Here is a 24,574-nt window from a genome sequence, read left to right as displayed (position 1 = left end):
CTTCTCAAGAGTTGGACCCATCAGTTGTGCCTTTGAGCCTTTACTTCCTCCTCCTCCTCCATAGGACTTGTTGCTGTAGCTGCCAGAAATCATCCACTTATAGATGTCTTTATGTCCAGGCAAAGTACTAGAAATTAGCACCAGCAAATTGTCGAGCTCCAGTGCCGAAGTGGATGGAGCAAGCACCAAGTTGCCTGCCTTCTGGTTATGTCCTCGTGTGTGGCCATTTCTGCCTTGAATTTTGAAGCAAGGAAGTAGTTTGGTTCTTTGCCAGTCAACATCTGGCTCCGGCACTGTTTCCCAAGAGGCCAGGCAGTGATGAGGGCCAGTGTCTCCTCTGACCAATTATCAGACGCACAGTTTGGCAAGTTGCTCCAGGAAGGTCAGTGCTGTCCAAGCTACCGTATTTGGATTGTTCTCATCCAGGTCCCAACTGGTAACTCAGGCTTCCGTGTTTCTTTCCCTCAGATCTCTCTCGGTTTGTATTCGATTAGATTCTCCCCATCTGACATAAATAAACCCCAGGAACAGCAGTGACAGAGTAGCTGTAGAGTTAACTTGAGTTTCGGCCTCATCAGGAAGGCTTGGGCTGACTCCCCAGGGAGCGCTTACATTTGCAGGCCACAGATGGACCAGGAGCTGACATTCCCTTCTCTCTCTGGGTGCTCATTAATGTGCACTAAAAGCACTGCTGATAAATCACATATGACATTCCCTGTAACCACTGCTACAAGTGTCTCTGTAAAAATCTACTGTGACTCAAAATCTCCATTGTGAGCACCCAGGGGTCCGATTGAGCTAAGGTTAAAGTGAATAAGGAGTCCATTGCTCAGCCCATCCAAGTGTCAACCTCGCATTCTCTCATCGCCTTTTCAGTTTATTACTAAGCTCATTCTGAGTGACCTGGGAATAGAGTGCCCATCCCCCACATCTGGAGAAGTTTAACCAAAGATCTAGAAAGTTTTGTGCATTAACTCTTGGTACCCTCCCATCCTTCTAAAATCTCAGCCCAGAGCAGTAGCCACCATTTCCATCCTGGTGGCCCTTGGCAATGACACATCACATTGCTGCAATTTCTTCTCCAAAGATGTGTGCCAGGATATGTTTCTCCTGCTCAGCCAACATGGACTAGTCAGGGCAAGTTCAAGGGCATAGCCACAGCATGCTCTAGTGTGAAGTAGCTTCCATTACAGGCTGTATGTGCAGGTGTGATGAGTCCCAAGTTTAGCCTCACATTACTTGTTTGGCTCAGGTTAAGTGCCAAGAACCCCTTCCAGACAGCCTTTTGTTCACACTCCCTCTCCTGTATCTGACCTCTGAACTTCAGGTCTTCTTCCATTTCCTCCTCTCCTGCCACCACAATTGCTAGTCCATCTGTGGCTGCATTGCCTCCAACATAATGACTTACCAAGGTCACTCTTGGTTGAAACTGTAGTTTGGATCACAGATGACTTCTCTCACCCACTAACGAGTACACCTCTATTCCATGAAATTGTCCCAGAAGTCCTTAGCTCTCAATGTGATTACAGTGTGCAGGAGGAGATGTGGAGAGATTGAAGGAGAAGGACACAGACCAGGACAAAGCATGGAAGAGGGAGGAGACAGGTGGCAGCCAGCCTTGGTGGACACCCTGTCCCTTTCCATCCTTCCTCCGTGGTCTTGGGCTCTAGGGCGCCTCCTGCTCAGAACACTCTGGATCTTTCTTGGTTCTGCACATGTCTAATTCTGCAGCTTTTGAACTACAGCAGCACAATCCAACCTCCTTGACGTAGGCCCTGATTACTTGACTTTCACTGTTCTTCACCCTAAACAGCATTCCAGTCCACCTCACCTAGGCTGTCACTCAGTGCTCAGCAGATTTTTAGAAAATCGTATAATTTTTGGTTCTTGGTAAGAGAATTGCTGCCTTAGCAATTTATTTCTTGGTTTTGCTTTAAGATACTCTAACTGTCCATGTAGCTTCAGCTCTTGCCACTGTTCAGATATTTTCAGTTACTGGTACTCAAATGGACTTGAATGGCAAGATGGATTTTGTTTTGTTTTTTGTTTGTTTGTTTGTTTGTTTGTTTGTTTTGAGACAGGGTTGCACTGTGTAGCTCTGGAGGTCCTAGAACTCATTATGTAGACCAGGCTGACTTTGAACTCACAAGAGATCTGCCTGCCTCTGTTTCCTGAGTACTAGGATTAAAGGCTTGTGCCACCACACCTGGCACAAAATGGATTTCAAAAATTTCATATAACCTCAAGTCTAGAGGAAGCTGGGACTTGAGAGTGGTTGATTTAGGCTGAAGAGTTCACTTAGTTAAGAGCATGTGCTGCTCTGCAGAGGTCCAGAGTTCAGTTCTCAGCACTCACGCCTGTAACTCCAGCCCCAAGGGATCCGATGTCCTCTTCTAGCCTCCATGGCACCTGCACGCGTGGTTGCATGCACACACACAGACACATACACTAAAATAAAAATATATAAACCTTTTTAAAAATAATCAGTTGCTTTAGGGTTTCAGTGGTTTCAAGAAGACCTGGGATGATATTCTGTCTTTGGACTGGCCACATCCTCAGAACGATGATAGTATGACAGGTATAGGAGTTTTATCTAACTCAACAACGGCCTAAGCAGGAAGAGAGTCTCACACCAGCCCTGCCCTGAGGTCCCCTCCTCCAAGCGATTAGACTGGCATAGAGTAATTCCCTCTCTTAGGACCTGAAACAGTCACCAGTGGAACTGGCTGAAGCTCAGTAGTATTGACCTCTGTAGGAATGGAGTGTGGCTCAGTGGTAGGGTCCTTGCAACCTGGGTTCTATCCCCAGCACCACAAACAAAATAGTTCACCACTCTAGTTTAAGATGGGATGAGCTTTCTGCAGAATCCCAAGGCTGTTCTTCCCTAAACAAAACCGAAGCTAAAGTTAGAAGGAAAGAGTAGGCGGTACCTGGGGTGTAGGGGACGGTAGTGTCCACCTGGATTCTGTTTTCTCATGTAAAGGAGTAGAGCCTTAAAGAGTTTCTGCCTCGCCAGGCGGTCACGCCTTTAATCCCAGCACTCGGGAGGCAGAGGCAGGCGGATCTCTGTGAGTTCGAGGCCAGCCTGGTCTACAGAGTGAGATCCAAGACAGGCGCCAAAACTACACAGAGAAACCCTGTCTCGAAAACAAACAAACAAACAAAAAAAGATTCTGCCACTTGCTTCCTTTAATCCCAGCACTCAGGAGGCAGAGACAGGCAGATCTCCATGAGTTTGAGGCCAGCCTGGTCTACAGAGTGAGTTCTGGGGCTACACAGAGAAACCCTGTCTTGAAAAACCAAAAATAAATAAATAAAAGTTTTTGCAGCTCTACTCCAAGGAGAATAAGCATAACTTGTCCCTTTTGTATCCACAGCTCATTCATTCCCAAATTCATCACCCATCTCTTCAAGTGCAAGCCAATCAGCATGGTGGGGGCAGAGCAGGTAAGGCGAGCTTCCGGCGGCCGTCACCCTCCTCAGCCTTGTCAGTGTGGCCATCACCCTCCTCAGCTTTGTTGTGGATCCAACACATGGGCATGGGTAGATCCAGTCTGAAGAGACTGTGACTGTTTTCCCTGAAATACGGAAACAAGGCTGCCTGGCCACTCTTTTCGCTTCCTTGTTTTGATTTTCGAGATAGCTTCTCATATTGTAACCCAGGCAGGACCCAGATCAATTAGATAATCACAACCTCAGTCAGAACAAGTTAGGGGAAACTGTTGTAGGGAATGAGACTGAAGGCTTTGGATTTCTTTTTTTTTTTTTTTTTTTTTTTTTTTGAGGTTTTTTTTTTTTTTGTTTTGGGGGGGATTTTTTTTGGTTTTGAGTTTCTCAGTGTACTTTTGGTGCCTGTCCTGGATCTCGCTCTGTAGACCAGGCTGGCCTCGAACTCACAGAGATCCGCCTGGCTCTGCCTCTCGAGTGCTGGGATTAAAGGCGTGCACCACCACTGCCCGGCCAAGGCTTTGGATTTCTCTGGATTTCTCTGAGGGCTGGTACGGGAAGGTGAAGGGGCAGTGTTCTGAGTCCAGCAGAGCTCTGAGTGTGACTGGGCAGAGGCCACCTCAGAGAGCAGGGAGAGCCTGAACTCACCTCCCCAGTAAGCTCCTTTGATGGGCTCTTCTCCTCAGCTGAATTCTCTGCTGGAGCATGGTGGCACATGCCTGTAATCCCAGCACTTAGAAGGCTAAAACAATGGGATTTTGAACTCAAGGCCAATCAATGTACAATATATAGTGAGACCCCATCCTAAGGAAACAAAGTCTTACTTAGTTCATGTCGCCTGAACCCTGGTGAACTGAATTGTATACTACAGCAAGGTGACTTCTTTTCATCTCCCACCTATTCAGACTTTCTGGACTGGGCATTGTGAGTTCAGGGAACAGTTTGGTTGATTTTGAAAATGAAAACAGGCATTAGAGAGATTGCTCTGAGGTAACCACTGACCAAAAGCAACTTGAGAAAGTAAAGGTTTATTTGACTCACAGGTCACAGCTCATCATCAGGGGAAGCCAGGGCAGGAATTCAAGGCAGGAACTGAAGCAGAGGCCATGGAGGAGTGCTGCTGACTGGCTTACTCTCCATGGCTTGCTCAGCCTGCTCTCTTATACAACCCAGGACCACCAGTCCAGGAATGGCCCCACTCACAATGGTCTGGACCCTCCCACATCAATCATTAATCAAGAAAATTTCCCCCAAAACATGCCCATAGGCCAGTCTAATGGAGGCGATTCCTCAGTTGAGGGCCCCTCATCTAGGTAACTACTGTGTCAAGTCAACAGAAACCAATTAGCACGCCATACAAGGATGTGGGTCTGAGTTTGATCCCTCTAAAAATCACCCACATAAAATCAAGAGTAAGGGGATAGAGAGATGACTCAGTGGTTAAAATCATTTCCTACTCTTGCAAAAACCCTGGATTCTGGTCTCAGAACCCACACTGGGCAGTTTACAACCATCTATAACTCCAGTTCCAGGGGGGTCTGATACCATCTCTGTCCTCTACAGGCGCTGCACACACGGCATGCATATAGACAAGCAGATACGTGCACACACATACACACACATAAATAAATAAATAGATAGATAGATAGATAGATAGATAGATAGATAGATAGATAGATAGATAAATAAATAAATAGATAGATAGGTAGCAAATTTAAAAAACAAACAAGAGTGGTAGTCTGTTCCTATTATCCCAGCAGTGAGGAGGTGGAATCAAGAGGACCCCTAGGGTTTGCTGGCCAGTGAGTCTAGCTGAATTGGCATGTCCCAAGTTCAGTGAGAGACCTTGTCTCAAAAATAAAGTGGAGAACAATTGAGGAAGACACCCACTGTCAATCTTGGCCTTCTCACATATATACTTACACACACACACACACACACACACACACACAGGCACACACAAGATAAAAAAATTATTCATTCCTCCAATCTCTGAAAATAGCACTTAAGGTGTAAATTATTCACAGACAAATCAAAAGCAACTCATATCCATTAAACCGGTCTGTAAACACTTAGACAACTTGTAGGAAGATTATGTAATTCATTTCCATAGATCCTGCTCTGTACCATATGAGGCAATGTAGTAGAGGCTCAACACTTTCCCTGCTCAGTTCCCTCATGTGAGGGCATCACTCATGGCTCCTTGGCTGTGCTGACATCACCCCTGCCCCCAGTCCTTACTCCCCTTAGTGAGATGGTTAGTTAGCATGTACTAGAGTACACTGCAGTCACTCATGAAGTGTCAGAGGCAAATAGGAACATCAGTGAATAGCAAGGTCTCTTGAGTCTAAGTGCAGTATGATTTTGTCCTCTCTATTAGCAAGTGCAGGATGGTGTGAGCACTCATGTGCTGAACTCTGGAATGACAGGGGCAGAGGCTGGATCCTGTGCCTGCAGCATTGCATCTGTTTGTCCATAGACAAGATACTTTGCAAAACCTCCATTTTCTTGTCTTGAAATAGGAATGCTTGGTGCTACCTCATGAAGTAGCTGTTAGGATTAAACAAAACAGAGGGCCATGTGGGGTGGCACACACCAGTAATCCTAGCACTCGGGAAGCTGAGATAGGAGGATTGTAAGTTTGAGGCCAGTCTGGCCTACACGGCTAGACATTGTCTCAAAATAAAATTAAATAAAAATAGTGAAAATCAAAGCCAGTGCCCATAAGTAAGACGCCTGTCTGGCACACAGCCAGCCCTCATTAAATACCAGCCCCTGCTCACTGTAAGCTTCCTGAGACCTGGACATGACCTTGTTTCTGTTTCATTGCTCATCTTCCCTAATACTTCTTCCACATGCAGCCTGCGTAAAGACTTCTAGTCAGTGCTTGCCCTCGGCTGTCTGCCTGACCAGCTCTAGCTGGAGTCAAAAATGTCTTGGAAAACTCCCTGGGAGGTTGTACGATTCAGACACCAGCTGGGCCTGACTGTAGCAGTCAGTGTTCTGAAATCCCAATCCTGGCATGTCCAGGGTGCAGATCTCATTCTCTCCATCGGAAGTGGCAGAGTGATGCCCTCACATGCCAGCTCCAGTTTCATTAGTGCATGTTTCCCAGGCGCTCGCTCTGTTCACCTCCCTACACTGTGCCATCTGAGAGGATATGGAGTGATTAAGATCTGTGTCTGGGAGCAGCCTTAGACTTCTCAGTTACAGTTCTGTCTACAGATTTGACCAAGCCCCTAGAATCCAAAGCTGACTCATGGGAACACAGTTCCGTGTTGTTGTAGCCTTGCTTAGGCCTCGAGGACTGGGGTAGTGTCTAATAGCCATGAGAGTTTTGATGTTGTCACCTAAGTCCTATATCATGTTGGTTTTCCTCCAATTTTCTCTTTTCTAAAACAATGTTAGCTGGTGGAGGGTAGGGGCGCACCTGCTACCCCAGCATTCAGGAAGTAGAGGCAAAGGATTGTGAGTTCAAGGCCAGTGTGGGCTACAGAGTAAGACCCTGTCTCAAATATCAGAACAGAATGGAGCGTTAGCAGAATCAGCTCAGACCCCAGGCTTCTTTCTAAGGAACAGGAGCTGTTTGGCCAGTGTTCACATCTGCCTTAGATGTCAGGGGAAAGCCCATCTTGTAGAACTAACGTTTCATTTCTCAGACCCCATGCAAAGATGAGTGAGTGACAGGCCGTCCACAGACCCAGGCTGTGGAGGCTTCGAGGAGGAGTGGAGGGCAGTATGGTCCTTGAATGGTTCCCATGTGCAGTTCCGGTTTATGTGGGTAAGGTTAGCCCTGGCACCTGGATTCTGAAATCCGAGCCATGCTGTAGCTAGAGGCCTGTTCGCTTAGGCAGCAGGGTCCAAGGAATCTAGAAGTTAACAAAGCGGCTGGAGAGATGGCCCAGCAGGGGAGAGCAGTGGTGGCTTGAATAGAGGGCTCAAGTTCAGTTCCCAACCACCTATCACTCTAGCTCCACGACTCTGATGAGCTCTTCTGGTCTCTGTGGGCCGGCTGGCTGGCTCGCGCTCTCTCTCTCTCTCTCTCTCTCTCTCTCTCTCTCTCTCTCTCCCCCCTCCCTCCCTCCCTCCGTCTCTCTCTCACACACACACACACATAAATAATATAATAAAGTCAGTTTTTAAAAGGAAGTTAATTGAGAGCTGCTTCTGGGTACAAACACATTCTGGCACACCCACACCCTGCCTTGCGTCATGGCCCTAACCCAGGCTTTGACTGTGCCTCATCTCAGCTGCGCCTCTTCTGCCAAAAGGTTGCTCGATGCTGAGTTGAGGTTAGGCCTGAATACTGATGTGAAAAATAAAAAAGGAGGCCTTCTGCTCTTCATTCCCGTCTCGATTAGTACATACAGTGAGTTATTTATCTCTGGGCCCCAGAGTCCTCTTGAGCAGTTGCAAGGGCACATGGAATTGAACCGTTCCTGTATTGTAATGCTCCTTGCTGGTTTGTGATTTTCAGAGGACCTTGTGGGATTTGCAGGGTCATTAATTAGTCTTACAACTGAGGTCATCTATGACTAAACACATAGCAGAAATAAAATCCATTTGCCTAAACTTACCCTAGAGAAAACAGCACAGTGTGCTGTTGGAAAAGACTCACAGCCCAGTCCTCACTCTGCTGTCGATGGCCCCTTGCTCACAAACAGTGCCTGCCTCCTCTGTGCTCAGTGTCCTGTTTAAGAATCCTGAACCAGACACTCCCCAGGTGCCTTCTAGACATTTCCTATTGCTCCAAACTTCATTTTTGTCAAGTTCCTTTTCCCTTCCTGTATTTTCTTCCTTTGTTTGTTTGGTTTGGTTCTGATACTGTGACCCATTATGTAACCCCGGGTTGTCTTCAAATTCACATACCTTGCTGGCAGGAGGGGAGGAGGCAAGCCCCAGGCCTTTAATCCCTGGCAGAGGCAGGTGGATCTCTGTGAGTTCAAGGCCAGACTGATCTACAGAGCTAGTTCCAGGACAACCGTGGCTACACAAAGAAAATTTGTTTGAAAAACAAAACTAAACAAACAAATTCACAACTCTCCTGGCTCAGCCTGCTGGATGATGAGACAATAAGCGTGCACTACCACTGTGCCCAGTTGGCTTTGTGTTATCTTTATATCATATCAACAGGACGAGAGATGGCTTAATGCTAAAGGCCTTGCTTCGTATATACAAGATCCTGGGTTCAATCCTTAGCACCATTAAAAAAAAAAGAGTATTTCTGGATATGTACCATGGGAACATTTTGAAATTGCACATAACATAAAATGTGCCAATTACCGTCTCCCAGTGTGCAGCTCAGTGGCATTAAGTATAGACGTTGCTGAGACGCTGTCACGGCCGTCATCTCTGAATCAAACCTCTGCACCCATCTAAGTAGTGCTCCCACTGCAGCCCTGGGCTGGCACATGTTACTGTCTGTCTCTGAATTTGGCTCCTCTTCAAATATCAAATAAGTGGGTATTTGTCTTTGGTGTCTGGCTTCTCTCACCTAGCCTAATGTCAGAAATGTCTTCCTTTTAAGGCTCAATAATATCTCATTATATGTATTTAATATACTACAGTTTCATCACATTGGCTTTTAGACTCTTCTAGTTCAGAAACATCTGGACAAAAATGCTTAAAGCAATTTGGGAGTGCAGGGCTTCTTGTTGTTGTTGAGACAGGCTCTCACTATATAGCAATGGCTAGCCTCAAATTCACAGAAACCCATCTGCTTCTGTCTCTGCCTCCTGAATGCTGGGATTAAAAGTGTGCACCACCGCCGGGCGTTGGTGGTGCACGCCTTTAATCCCAGCACTCGAGAGGCAGAGCCAGGCGGATCTCTGTGAGTTCGAGGCCAGCCTGGGCTACCAAGTGAGTTCCAGGAAAGGCGCAAAGCTACACAGAGAAACCCTGTCTCGAAAAACCAAAAAAAAAAAAAAAAAAGTGTGCACCACCATGCCCAACATTAAAGCAAATTTGAAAGCACACTCATCACTATTACCATGGTCTAGTGTGTATCATCACGGTTGTAAAAGTCAGAAAGTAAAATGGTTATTCTTGGGTACACCTCTTTGTAACCATTAGACAGCAGGGTTTCTTCATTAAAAGGGAAGGGGCCTGGAAAGATACCTCAGCAGTTAAGAGCACTTACTCTTCTTGCAGAGGAACCAAGTTCAGTTCCCAGTGCCCACATGGCAGCTCACAACCATCTGTGACTCAGACTCAGGGGATCAGATGCCTCTTCTGACATCTGTGGGCTCTTGTGTGCATGTGGTGCATGTACACACACTCAGGTGCACACATTCACATAGTATAAACAAATACTTTCCCCAAAAGAGGGCAGGCATGGTGATGCACAACTTTAAGTCCAGCATTGGAGAGATAGGGGCAGACAGATTTCTGTGAGTTCAAGGCCAGCCTGAACTGCATAGTGAGTTACAGGTCAACCAGAGATATACAAGTGAGACCCTGTCCAAATAAATAAATAAATGGTAAAAATGTATTTTTTAATAGTAAAATTTTAAACTGTATCAAAGTAAAAATGGGGCAATTGTTGAATTGATTAAAAGGTATTTAAAGATAATAAACCATGCACAGTAGCAAATTCTTATAATTCTAGCAATCTAGAGGTAGAGACAGGAGACTCAGAGCTCAAGGTTATTCTTGACTGAATAGTGAGTCTGAGACTAGCTTGGGATATACAAGATGCCATCTCAAAAGTTTTTGAAAGGTAAATGTTACATGTTATAAACATTTGTCAGAATTACAGTTAAGAATTGTATTAGGAGCTGGGCGGTGGTGGCGCACGCCTTTAATCCCAGCACTCGGGAGGCAGAGCCAGGCGGATCTCTGTGAGTTCGAGGCCAGCCTGGGCTACCAAGTGAGTTCCAGGAAAGGCGCAAAGCTACACAGAGAAACCCTGTCTCGAAAAACCAAAAAAAAAAAAAAAAAAAAAAAAAAAGAATTGTATTAGGAAGCTGGGCAGTAGTGGCACACGCCTTTAATCCTAGCACTTGGGAGGCAGAGGCAGGTGGATCTCTGAGTTCAAGGCCAGCCTGGTCTACAGAGTGAGTTCCAGAACAGACAGGGCTACAAAGAGAAACTCTGTCTCAAAAAATAAATAAATAAATGAAAAAAGAATCATTAATGTGTTAACACACACCTTTTTAAGTATTGTACATTGCAGTGTATGCACATTTTACCTTAGAAAGGAAGACATGAGTGAGTGGCTGGGGTGAACGTGGCAGGATCCCTCGGCGCCTGCACTCCTGACATCCGGGCTAGACAAGCTTTTGCTGTGGGAACTTAAACAGCACCCACTACTTCTGCCCCTAGAGGCAAGTGACAAGGTCAGGTGTGACAACCAAAGATGTCTCCAGACGTGGCCAGATGTTGTTGTGGGGTGGAAAACGGAGACACCCCTTGTCCGGTGCCACTAGAATCGAGCAGCACATGAATGAGGATGGCAAATGTTAGGGTTGGGGAAGCTCAGTCCTGGGTGCTTAGGTCACATGATACCCATCTATTACCCATGTACGCTTGATGCACCTCGAGGACCAGATTTTAACCATAGTTCTCCACTTCCACATACACCCAATCCTGAACAAAGATTTCATTTTGGAAATTGATAGAACATTCCATGTTTCCCGAAATTAAACTAGGTTCCTTCCAGATTTTTTCCCTTTTTGTGGTACTGGGGATTGAACCCAGAGCCTCACAATTCGAGGTGAGCATTCCACCACTGAACTGCACCCCAGGCTCCTGCTCCCTGGTTTCCTGATTGCGGACTTGTCCTCCCTCCTCTTGTACTGAAGCGAGTGCTCCTGCCCAAGTAGCTGCCTTTCGCCCTTGTGTGCAGCACACCATCCTTCTGAAGAGCCACTCCCTCCCTGTGCTCCCATTCCCACCTTCTGGGCAAGCTCTGACCCACCATCCTTCCTCGGAAGCCATCTTTCCTACAGAGAGTGCCACCCACCCCTGTCACTCAGTCATAAAGACCCTCCCTTGGTGCCACACAGCTGAGAAGCATCCCTGCTACACCCAAGGAGTGCTCAAAACACAGAAGTGAGAAGAATGAGCAGCACTGGCCATGGGCCAGTTAAGGGAAGAGATTACATCAAACACATGGTCAGATACAGAAATGCCCCACATCACAAATCAGATATCTGATATCACTATTTCTATCCCTTATTGCCTGTATGCCCTCTTGAGGGGGCACCTGCACTCACGTGGCACAAACACACACACACACATACAGAATGAGAATTAAAAATAAAATATTTGCCAGGTATGATGGCGCACTCCTCCCAGCACTCAGGAGGAAGAGCCAAGCAGATCTCTGTGAGTTCAAGGCCAGCCTGGTTTACAGAGTGAGATCTAGGACCAGCACCAAAAAATGACACAGAGAAACTCTGTCTCAAAAAAAAAAAAATTATATAAATTTAGGACGGCTGCTAGAGCTAAGATCCACATTAGAAATGTGTTTCTAGGGCATGAGAATGAACTCAGTGGTAGATTCTGTGAGCACTTGCCAGACCCATAGTTCAGTCCCCAGCACCACCAAATAATATTTCTGTTTATAATCAGTAAATGAAAAAAAAATTTTATTGTTTTATTTTATTCGTATGGGTGTTTCACTTACATGTTTGTACCACATGCATGCCTGGTGCCCACAGAGGCCAGAAAGGGCTGTTGAGTCCCCTAGAACTGGAGTTACAGATGGTTGTGAGCTAACATGTGGGCACTGGGAATGGAACCCAGGTCCTCTGCAAGAGCAACAAGTGTTCCTAAACATTGATTCATCTCTCCAGCCCTTGAAAATGAAAATTTTAAATGAAACCATTTGTAGTTGAGTGTGGTAGCATGCACCTATAATTCCAGCTAGTTTGGACCCTCAGACAGGATATTCACAAGTTCAATGCTAGCCTAGGTGGAACAGACCAGGAACCTATCTCAAACCACTTCCAGTAGCACCAGAAAACATTGACTGTCTTGAAACAAATCTTATCAAAAACTGAACAAGCACTCTACGGAAGAAACTGTACAACACTAAGGGACCCTTTCAGTCAGGCCTGGTGACACAGGCCTACAGCCCCAGTGCTCAAGGAGCTAAGGTGGGAAAATGGAGAGCTTGAGGCTAGTTTGGTTTTGTAGGGAGTTTCAGCTAGCCTAGGCTACAGGGTAAGACCTTGCCTCAATCAATCAATCAATCAATCAATCAATCAATCCTTAAGGAAGAGGAGGCCTCCTCCTGAAAGTTTTCTTTACTCAATAATAATTTTCCCCAGGCATAGCTACTTGGCCAATCTGCAGGCCCCAGAAATTATCTCTGAGGTGCAAATAAATTTGGCAGTGGCATGCCAGGCGGTGGTGGCGCACGCCTTTAATCCCAGCACTCGGGAGGCAGAGCCAGGAGGATCTCTGTGAGTTCAAGGCCAGCCTGGGCTACCAAGTGAGTTCCAGGAAAGGCGCAAAGCTACACAGAGAAACCGTGTCTCGAAAAACCAAAAAAAAAAAAATTTGGCAGTGGCCACTTCTTACCCACCCAGTGCCTCATGCTGGAGCAAATAGACTGTGCTCAGTTTTCAAATGAAACCAGCAGACAGTGGTGATCAATGGGTGTTGTAGAATATTATTTTAAGGTGTGTTACTTTTGTTTATGTTGCATTTGTTTAACTCTGTGAGGCTGTGCTACTGTGTCTGTCTAAAACACCTGATGGTCTAATAAAGAGCTGAATGGCCAATAGCAAGGCAGGAGAAAGGATAGGCAAGGCTGGCAGGCAGAGAGAATAAATAGGAGAAATCCAAGAGAAGAAAAAAAAAGTTGCCAGAGAAGGAGGAGGACTCCAGGGGCCAGCCACCTAGCTACACAGCAAGCCATGAAGTAAGATTTGTAGAAGATAACAGGAAAAGCCCAGAGACATAATTTTTATTTTATTTTTTTATTTTTTTGGTTTTTCGAGATGGGTTTCTCTGTGTAGTTTTGGTGCCTGTCCTGGATCTTGCTCTGTAGACCAGGCTGACCTCGAACTCACAGAGATCTGCTTGGCTCAGCCTCCCGAGTGCCGGGATTAAAGGCATGCGCCACCGCCCGGCCTGTCTATTTAGAACAAGCTGGCCTCTACCTCAGAGGTCCGCCTAGCTCTGCCTCCCAAGTGCTGGGATTAAAGGTGTGCGCTACCACCGCTCGACCAAGACGGGGATAATTTAAAGTTAAGAAAAGCTGGCAAGATACAGGACAAGCTAAGGCCAGGCATTTATAATTAAGAATAAGCCTCCGTGTGTGATTTTGGGAGCTGGGTGGCGGGCCTCCAAAGAGCAAAAACAACAAATGGGGCCTTTTATCTTCCCATAATATCAGTTCTCATCTTTCCTGATCCCACTGCTTCATGCGAGAATGAGGTTCCCATCTCTTCAGCTGTCTAGCAAGATGGGACCTTCTTGTGACTAGCCAGGGGATGAGCCTGTCATACCTCTTTAAGATATGGAATACACTAGAAAATTATGGCTGGCTCATTTGCATATAATATATCTCTGTGAAGCAGGAAAAGTAGCAAACATCTTTAGATGTTTGAAATAGATTTTCCTCCCAACAGATAAATGCTAGGCCATGGTTTTGATTTCAATAGCCCAGGCTCTTATTATTTCTATGTGGTAGATGAAGTTGAATCTTTGCCAGGCCTCAAAAAACACATTTAAAGAAAGAGAAAGACACAAAGGAAGGAAGAAAGATTGATTTCCTGTTAACTAATGTATAGAAAATAAACTGAAAGAGTAGGGACCAGTCAGTGAAATTTGTACCATGTTCCTACATTTGCTCTACATCTCTGCAATTGGAAGTAGGTCGTTTAGGTTTTTGCTGAAGTCCCCTGTGGAGTTCCACCCTTCCCTTCCCCCTCCCCATGCCCAGAAGTGAACACCATTCTGATTTAGGTTTCTAGGTTGCCATATGTATTTGGGTGTTCCATACATGTATATATCCCCAAATGATACATGGATTGTTTTGCTTATTTCTAAGCTTTATATAAATTGTACTATACATGTCATTTCCTCTCTTGCCTTTTCCCTACTTAACATTTCTGTGAGATTTATTTGTGTTGATATATGTCATCTGTGTTCACTCATTTTGGCTTCAGTATCATTCCCATTGCATAAATATGCCATCATCCGTTTATTCATTCCTGTTTTTATAGACACTGAGCTGTTTCCAGTCCTTGCTTTTGCAGAGGCAATACAGGGAGGTTCTTTTTAACACGAGTATTATGGTTGAAAATGGAAGTCACCTTTGGCTTGTGTATTAAATGCTTATTAGTTCCTAGCTGGATACACTGTTCTCAAAGGTTCTGGAAAGTTTTAGGAGGTACAGGCTAGTTGGAGGAAGAATGTCACTGGGGTGTGTTGTTGAAGACTGTATCATGTCATGGCCTTCTCTCTGCTTCTTCTCTGCAATGAGGTGAAGAAACTTCCCACCACACACTGCTGTTATTGGTATTTTACTCTTTGGGGAGGGGGGCACCCAGCTCCCAAATAAATTCAGACGTGGAGGCTTAATATTACTTATGAATGCCTGGCCTTAGCTTGCCTTAGTTTCTTGCCAGGTTTCCTTAACTTACCTTGTCTGCCTTTTGTCTCTGGGCTTTTCCCGTTCTCTTACTTCAGTAAATCGGACTCCATTGCCGGCTGTGTAGTTGGGTGGCTGGCCCCTGATGTCCTCCCCTTCTCTGGCTGTGTAGTCGGGTGGCTGGCCCCTGATGTCCTCCCCTTCTCTGGTTGTGTAGTTGGGTGGCTGGCCCCTGATGTCCTCCCCTTCTCTGGTTGTGTAGTCGGGTGGCTGGCCCCTGATGTCCTCCCCTTCTCTGGCTGTGTAGTTGGGTGGCTGGCCCCTGATGTCCTCCCCTTCTCTGGTTGTGTAGTTGGGTGGCTGGCCCCTGATGTCCTCCCCTTCTCTGGCTGTGTAGTTGGGTCGCTGGCCCCTGATGTCCTCCCCTTCTCTGGCTTCTTCTTGAGAGCCATCAGGTGTTTTAGACAGGCACAGTAACACAGCTTCACAGCGTTAAACAAATACAACATAAACAAAAGTAAAATAATATTCTCTTACACACTGCTGCCACTATAATGTTCTGTCGAAACACACGAGGCCAAGCAACTTAGACTACACACTCCAAGACTGTGCTTCAAAACAAATCTTTTAGCTGGGTGGTGGTGGCGGCAGCGGCGGCAGCGCACGCCTTTAATCCCAGCACTCAGGAGACAGAGGCAGGCAGATCTCTGTGAGTTTGAGGCCAGCCTGGTCTACAGAGAAAGTTCAAGGACAACTAGGACTGTTACATGGAGAAGCCTTGTCTCGGAAAAACCAAACCAAACAAAAAAAATCTTCTGTCCCTTAAGTTTAGGTGTTTGGTCATAGCAACCAAAAAGTTAAGAACGTAACAGCCAAGAATTTCTTCCTGTGATGTGAGTAAAAGGTGCTGTACCATAGTTACATGTTTGTTGTTGTTTGTTTTGAAACAGTCTCTCTATGTAGCCCCAGTGCTGTTCTGGAAGTTGTAGATAGCCCAGGCTGGCCCTATACCTGCTGCAGTCCTCCTGCCTCTGCCTTCCAAGGGCTGAGTTATAAGTGCACAGCCCCATGCCAGATGGGTTATGTGGATCTTAAAGTAAGAAAATACTCCTGAGTTCCCCCCAAAGGGCTGGAACTAATTCACTCTGTCCCCAGAGTTCTTCACCAGCACGCTTTATGTGCATGGTGCTGGTGTTGGGCCGCAGGGCCGAGTGCATGCTCAGCAGCTACTCTGCACTAAACTGCACTCAGCGCTGGCCTCCTCTTACTCCGTAGAGTCTTATGTGCGCTGTGTCTCATTCCCTGTCGGTACAGCACCGGTCTGCGGCTGGTTTGGATCTGGTTGACTGTGAGTCTCATAGAACTTCACTTAGAGCAATATGTTTTCCAGTCTTTCCCATATTTGACATTCTTTTCTACCCACAAGCAATAAAAGCAATCTCTGTGTTTTCTACTAAAAGTTTGAAAGTTTGGGGCTGTTAGAGGTTGATCTGCAGTTCAGAGCCCTTGCCAGAGGACTAGGCTTTGGTTCCCAGCAACCATGTCAGGCAGCTCACAACCGCCTATAACTCCAGCTCCAGAGAATCTGATGTTTCTCTGGCCTTCATGGACACACACACACACACACACACACACACACACACACACACACACACACACAGAGTAAAATCAATCTTTAGCCATGGTGCCCAATGCCTCTAACCCCAGCACTCGGGAGGCAGAGGCAGGCAGATTTAAGTAAGTTTGAAGGCAGCCTCATCTCTATAGTGAGTTCCAGTCCCACCAGAGCTACATAGTGAGACCCTGTCTTCAAAAAAAAAAAATGTGGGCTGGAGAGATGGCTCAGAGGTTAAGAGCACTGCTTGTTCTTCCAAAGGTCCTGAGTTCAATTCCCAGCAACCACATGGTGGCTCACAACCATCTGTAATGAGATCTGGTGCCCTCTTCTGGCTTGCAGGGATATGTGCAGACAGAACACTGTAAACATAATAAATAAATAAATAATTTAAAAAAATGTTTTGAACTTTTCTTTTTCATCTCCTAGATTCTAATCCATGTGGAATTACACGTAATTATGCTTTTTCTTTGGGATAGGATTTTGCTATTGGCCTTGAACTCCTGGGTCCAAGTGACCCTCCCACCTCAGCCTCCCAAGTCACTAGGACTATAGGGTGCACACCACAGGGCTTGGCTCCAGCACACTTGTTCTTTAGAGGTATGTGGGCAGCAAAGTAAATTCCATGGGACTCTGGGGAGTATGCTAACCCTGGGCTCTTGGTTTGGGCCTTGGTATTCTGTGCCATTCTCTCAGATCCCAAACACATTTCTATGAACTCATGGCTTTTCCAAAACCTAAACACTATGGTAGTAAGAATTCATCTTGAACCTGAACTTGGATCCCCAGAACCCACGCAGAAAGCCAGCATGCCTGTAGCCCCAGTACTAGGGCTGGGCACACAACAGACAGACAGATCCTAGAGGCTTGCTAGCCAGCCAGTCCAGCCAATTAGTGAGCTCCGGGTTCAGTGAGAGATCCTGTCAGATAAGGTGGAGATCAACAGGAAGACATCTAAGATTGACCTCCAACCTCCTCACACACACATCATAGGAGTGTGCACACATAAACCTGTACAAATGTCCACACACACCTGACTTCCAATGGCATTCTAAAACAAGGGTAATAAGATTACTGTGCTGCCCCACAATTGAGTAACTTAGGAAGTTTAGGCTCTGGGGGCTAAGGAGATGGCCCAGAGGACAAAAAGCACTTGCCCTCAAGCATGAAAGACCTGAGTTGAAATAGCCAAAGCATACATAAAGTTGGGCATGGTAGTGCACATCTCTAATCCTAGCACTCCTAAGGCAAGAGAGGAGGTCCAGAAAGGATAATCCCTGGAAGATCACAGGCAGCTAGCCTGGCACCAGGTACACAAAGCAGCGGCAAAAAGAATCAGAGACCCTGCTTCCAAACAAGGTGGAAGGTGAGAGCCAACACTCAAGGTTGTCCTCTGACCTCCACATGGCACACATGTAGGAGGCCAGCTCCTACCTTCTGAAAGGGCTCCTATGAGGAGGACAGAGGGATAAGAAACGTTTAGATAGACAGACAGACAGAAACACAGGACAGCTTCGGGAGGACCTGGGTCAAAACCCACCAGCCCCTGCTGCCTCTTCCAAGAGCTTTTGTAACAATGCCAAGGGGCGGGGCAAAAGACCTCCCCCTTGCTAGATCAAAGCACACCATACAGCCAAGTGTAGACTCTTTCAAACACCTGATAACCACGCCCGTGGTCAAATCATCCCCTTATACAGCCCTGCTCGGTAAAGCAAGCTCAGATTCTCGGACCCTGAGTAAGTTCTCACTAGGAAACCTCTGTGGGTCTCTACACATACACATGCCCATGCACACACATATATGTTATGCACAAACAAAAAGTGTAGACTTTGACTAGCCACATTTCTTCATGAAATTCTGTCATTAGGATAGCTTTCTTTGCCATTCATGGAGAGTAATATGTCTTAGTTACCAGAACTAAGTATTAACATTCCCCAGGTCCTTGTAACCTTGTCAAAAGTATAATCACCATAACCAGTAAGCTGATTGTACGTCTTATTAGCTAGTTTGTCTTTAGTCGTCAACTCTCCTGTCCAAAGCCCAGGGAAAGGAGAGGACGCAGAGTGTCAGAGCCTTGAGGAATCCCACTCCTTGACAACCAGCTCTGATTGTGAAAGGCTGTCTAACAGATCATGGAACCGGGTCCTGAATGTCTTGATCACTACCATCTGATTAGTGATAAGCTCCGTCTGATTGGGGCCATATGTGAGTCTGTTCTCTTAAACCATTGAAACAAACCAAGACATACCCTCTGACTTCAGCCATTTCTTTTTTATTTCTTTTTTTTGTTTTGTTTTGTTGTTTTTCGAGACAGGGTTTCTTTGTGTAGTTTTGGTGCCTGTCCTGTCTTGGATCTTGCTCTGTAGACCAGGCTGGCCTTGAACTCACAGAGATCCGCCTGGCTCTGCCTCCCAAGTGTTATGATTAAAGGCGTGTGCCACCACCACCTGGCCAAGTCATTTCGTTCCTAGTTTATTCGTTCATTCACTTTTTGCAGTGTTTGGGATCAAACTCAGTCTCGTGCAGTGCAGAGTTAGTGCCCTTGCGCTGAGCTGTTTCCCCAACCCCTGGCCTCAAGCATTTCTGTGCCCCTCCCTGGTCATCAGTGCCTAGAGGCATCTAATCAAGCCATCCGGAACTGTGTGTGGCTTGTTATTAAACCTCTGGAGCACTGATGTTCTCTCCTATAAAACTGGCAACAATGAGGTGGACCCTCAGAGGGACAATGTGAAGAATCTTCTAGTATTTCTAGCCATTGGTGACCCGTAAGGAAAGTTGATCTCTTCCCAGATAATTGGCATTCAAGAAGACCAGAACAAACAAAAAAGAGGGTCATTGCTGAAGCAGAAATCTTAAAAAGTTCTTATTAATAAGATCAAATCTGAGTCCAGTTATTGGGGTGAATGCTGGAAGATCAGAGAAGCAGAACAAGCCACAGCCACCTCACCTCGCCAATTCCTCAGCTGATCCTGTTTCCTCAGACTGGAAGCCTCTGAGTCCTCATCCAAATAGATCTCAGCTGAACTGCTTCTCGAAAGCCTGGAAGCTTAACCAGCCTAGTTCCTGGTTTTCATGCCTTATATACCTTTCTGCTTTCTGCCATTACTTCCTAGGATTAAAGGCTCTTGTTACCACGCCTGGATGTTTCCAGTGTGGCCTTGAACTCACAGAGATCCAGATGGGTCTCTGCCTCCCAAGTGATAGGATTAAAGGCTTGTGTGCCACCATTTTCTGGCCTCTATATCTAGTGGCTGTCCTGTTCTCTGACCCCAGATAAGTTTATTAGGGTGCACAATAGTTTGGGGAACACAATAACACCACATTTCCCCTTTTTTGTCTAAAATTTAAAAAAGCTTATAACTAATACAAGAAAAACTATATCCAATAAGCATATACAATATATACAGTCAAGAATTACATTAATGATGTCTAGTCTATTAACATTTGACAGATTCAGATGGAAAACTCCATTAATATATATTAGCAATGTCCAGTCCAGTAACATTTGATAAACTCAGATTTAAAAAAATCTCATTACTTATCCTGTTTAAAACAAGTAGTTCCTTTTTAAAAGTGGATTCAATAATTGACCTTTTATCTTATCATATCCACATTGCCAAGATATGATTAAATATGGTTAAAATGTCATCAAACAGCATCTAGAGAAATCCTAAATACAGCAATAACAAGTTACCATTTTTTCCTAATGAATAAGTAAGATTTTTGTGATAGTTTCAGTGCTGATGAGGGTGCAGTCTGTGATTTCTGTGATGCTGGTAGCTATGTAAACAGGTGCATTCTAGGTAGAAAGAGCTTCAGACATGTCCCAGGAACCTTCAAAATAACTGCATGCATTGGCCTGTTCCAGAGACGGCCCCTAAGGAGATGCCACTGATGAGGCTAGAATCCATGGCTGTCTGCCTCAGCATTGGACTTTTGGTTTTTGTTATTTTATTTTTTAGATTATTTTTCTTTTATGTGCATGAGTGTTTTGTCTGTATGTATGCCATGTGCATGCCTAGTGCCTGTGAAGGTCAGAAGAGGGCACCTATCCCCTGGAACTGGAGTTACAGATTGCTGTGAGTCACCTTGTGGGTGCTGGGAACACCCCAGTTAACTGCTGAACTGTCTCTCCAGCCATTCAGCATCTGCTCCTAATGACAGAAATCTAGGGAGTGAATTAAGTGGGAGAATGCTACCATGACTTAAACAATGTAGCCTGTATTTCAAAGCCATTAAAAATCATAACTTTTAAAAAACTGTCATGATGGGAAATAAAATGCAAACCCTTCATGTGTCTACTAGAAAGGGCAGGGTGTGAAGCCATACATACACTCAGTATGGTTCCGGCTAGATTTTCATTTCCACACACACTGGCTAGCAGGAACTATGCCCACATTTTACTTTGGTTTCTTGAATTAGCTTTTCCTGGACAGTGAAAACTGTACTTTTTCATTGAAAGTTCTCTTTTCCAAGTTTTCTGTAATGAGAAAGGATCGTGTGTACAGTGGGTAGCGCACACCTGCTCAGGGTCGACGCGCTAGGTGCTTGTTGCACACAATGGCTATAATGCTCTGCTTGGTCTGCAGCTGCTGCTGGACACCCACTCCCTGAAGATGGTCCTGCTCGATCTCCCATCCATCGGCTCACAGGTGGTGAGGAAGGCACCTGCCAGTTACACTAAGATTGTCGTGAAAGGCATGACCCGGGCTGAAATGATCCTCAAGGTGTGTCTTCTCTGGGGACTCTGTTCAAAGGGGCTGGTCCCATCTTTTTGCAAACACAGAGTCTGCCCTGTCCCCTCTGGCTCCCAAGGGTTGTCCACACTCTGTGATGCACAGTTACCTGGGGATCAGCAATCCTTTCTGACAGCTGAGTTCTGTTTAATAAGCTCTACCAGCTGAGAGTCAGGTGGCAAGCCAGGAGAGAAGCCAGGGGACCCCTACCTCTCAGCAGGAATTTCAGGCCAGCTGTCACTCCCTTCCCCAGAAGCCTTTTGGCTTCCATGTTTTGCACCTTTAAGTGAACTCTGAACAGATGTTGTAGTAACTGAATCTAATTGGCAAATGGGCTTTTTAAAGCCTCATTTGACAAGCGATTGTACTTGGTGCTCTGGTAGAGCATCGCCTGCCTCTGATCTCCACCTGGGCCTGTCAGAAAAGGCTGGCAGCTGGGAAGCGAAGGTTCCGTTCTCACGAGAGCCAAGAGTCGAGCACCTGGGGCCTCTTCCGGCCCATTCCCCAGAGTGACTCAAATGATGGCAGGAGAATAAGGCTGCAGTGGCCTGGCCTGGCTACAGACCTCAGGATCTGGACCACATGAGGGTCCTGGGAAGACTAGGGCCTGTGCCTAAGGAAACTACAAACAGCCTCATGGCTCTCCTCCCCAGCTGGCTTGCTCAAGGGAGGAGAGATGCATTTTGGGAAGTATCTGCAAAGGACTTTTGAAGGAACTGCTCCTTGCCACTTTCTGGTACATTCTCAGGAATTCAAAACAAATCAGCCCACTAGGGAAGAAAATCAGCATATTCCAGAACCAAATGAAATTAATCTGGGATGGTGATGCCATCTGTCTGTATATTAATTGGTAGTTAAATGAATGTGGTGAAATGGAGTTCCGGGTTTCAGGTCTTCAAAGCAGTAAGGCCAGTTTGGAATTCTTGTTTCTGAGAACATCTATGGGCATCCGTTCCTTCTGCTTCTGCCCCCTCTAGGTAACAGACAGAAGGGGTGGATACCCCACCACCCATGAAATCCCCCAGCAGATGGTCTCTTCCATGCCTCCAGGTGGAATTAGGAGCCTTGGGGGGTAGGGGGACCAGGAATCCATATGTTAAAAAGCGATCTGGGTAATAATGGTGATTCAGGCACTCTGGGGAATACTGTGCTAATTGAACATCAAGCTGAAATGAGCCATTAGAGCATTTCTGAACATGGGCTTGGGGCTGGCAATGAAGGAGAGCTGACCCTGCCCTCCGGCCTGAGGGCTCTCAAGAACCTACTCTTGTCTCCTCCTTCGGTAGGTGGTGATGGCCCCTCATGAACCGTTGGTGGTGTTTGTTGACAACTACATCAAACTCCTTACGGATTGCAACACAGAAACCTTCCAGAAAATTCTGGACATGAAGGTGAGCTCGCTTGTTAAGTATAGCTCATCCACCCTAAGGCAGGGAATGTGGCTATAGAATTTGAGGGGTACCTCAACATGCAGGTTTCTGGCCTCACCCTGCATCCCAGATTGCAGAGAGCCTTTCCTGGAGGCTGATCCTGGCCACACAGACTGCAGCATCCTAGGACCACCTGGCCCAAGGGAGGGCCACTGCCCAGTGGAGGGTGGAGTGGGGCAGTGCCAGGGAGGGCAGGGGCCCGCCCTTCCCTCTGCTTCTCTTTATCTCTTCTCTCATCAACCGTTCGTCCTCTCCTACCCTCTTACCCTTTTTCCTTCCTCAATTTTCTCTTCCAGGCTGCTGTCTAGGATCAGTAGCTGCTCCGAAGAAGTCCAGGGCCTTGGCAGTTGTGCAGTTAGCTCAGCAGAGCTCAGGCTGGGCAAACTGCAGGACCAAGGTGTGCCTCCTCCCCCTGGCATCCGTTGTGGGACCACCCTCTGACCACCCTTCTCTCCTTTTCCTCTCAGGGGCTGAAGAGGAGCGAGCAGAGCAGCATGCTGGAACTGTTTCGGCAGAGACTCCCTGCCCCGCCCTCAGGGACAGAAAGTTCCAGCACACTGTCCCTAATGGCTCCAACACCAGAGCAGGAATCATCCCGCATCCGCAAACTTGAGAAACTGATTAAAAAGAGACTGTAAGGAACATACAGACATTGCCAGGGACCCTGAGCAACTAACTGATTTCTGGAAATCCTCACTCTCTCAGGACTCTAGGTCCTTAGTCTTGAAACCCCTGGGGTCATTACGGTTATTAAAATATCTCCCCCATACCCTGTCTTATTCTCCATGCCAGTCAGGGAAGCTGAGTGAAACTGGGTTCTAAAAAGGCATTTTTTAGATTATCTCCCATTCCTGAAGCTGAGGAAGCAGTGGGTGAAAGGTCCCTCTGGTTCACTTCTATCTCCAGGCTGCCTGTGATGGTTAAATTGTCACTAACTCATGTCATCTCACTTCATAGTCCTCCCCACCAGCTCTGGGCCCTACTAGCTTGTGCCTGAAGCCTGACTGAGGAAGCCTGGATCTCACCCCTTCCTCCCTCTGCATTTGAGGTCAAAGCCTCTACAACCAGGGGTCCTTTTCCCTCCTTGTCTCTGGAATTGGCTTGGGGCCTGAGTGAACCGAGTGGCAGATGACAGAGTGGAATACTGGCCTCTCTTTATCAGGACCCTGCCAGAATTGGCACATCCCACATTAATTGCTGCTTTCTAGGACTTAAATCTACTGTCTTCCATGACATGGCCAAATTACCCCTGTGTTCTCTGACATCTGTTTACTCCCTAAAAGAGAGCTGCCCGCTGATTCTCTTGCACATGGAGGAGATGGACTGTGGAGGCTGGTGTGCCCAGCCTTGGCAGCAGGTATCTTGCCTGTGATTGCCTGAGCTGGTGTGGAGGCAGAGTCTGCATGGCACTCTCCCTGCTCACATGAACACATTGTCCAGCCCACTTCACTTTGCTCCTGGATCCTAGGGAGGAGACTGTCTTCTAAGACACTAGGAAGGTCCTTTGGAAGGGCTTTCTTGGCAGAGGCTGTGGGAAGGAAGACACAGTAAATATGATCACCTGACTTCCCACTCCCTGTACATTTCAAGTCTAGAGTACTTCCTAGAGTCCCTGAAACATGGTAGCCGCATATAGCACCACAGTGGCACATCATTACTACTAAGAAAAACCACCTAGGAACGTAATTACTGACCTTGCACCCCAGGCTCAGAACCTTAAACAGCCCAGAGCATAGCCCAACCCTGTTCTGCCCATGCTGCCTACCACCAGCTCATGAAATCAAGCTCTGCAGTGGGA

General features: G+C 46.5%; 1 protein-coding gene across 1 annotated transcript in view; it reads left to right on the top strand.

The window, feature by feature from the left end:
- Positions 1 to 23,545, top strand: part of Vps53 (VPS53 subunit of GARP complex) — a 149,487-nt gene extending 125,942 nt beyond the window's left edge. The window contains exons 19-22 of the mRNA XM_059271221.1: positions 3,378 to 3,447; positions 21,200 to 21,337; positions 22,633 to 22,737; positions 23,244 to 23,545. Coding sequence (XP_059127204.1) covers positions 3,378 to 3,447; positions 21,200 to 21,337; positions 22,633 to 22,737; positions 23,244 to 23,414 — 484 coding nt within the window. The 3' untranslated portion in view covers positions 23,415 to 23,545. The remainder of the gene's footprint in view (positions 1 to 3,377; positions 3,448 to 21,199; positions 21,338 to 22,632; positions 22,738 to 23,243) is intronic.
- Positions 23,546 to 24,574: the final 1,029 nt, after the last annotated feature.

Source organism: Peromyscus eremicus, chromosome 8a (genome assembly GCF_949786415.1).
Source record: "Peromyscus eremicus chromosome 8a, PerEre_H2_v1, whole genome shotgun sequence".
Classification (NCBI taxonomy): Eukaryota; Metazoa; Chordata; class Mammalia; order Rodentia; family Cricetidae; genus Peromyscus; species Peromyscus eremicus.
The sequence above is the reverse complement of the archived record's forward strand: the minus strand, read 5'-3'. Positions and strand labels throughout refer to the sequence as shown.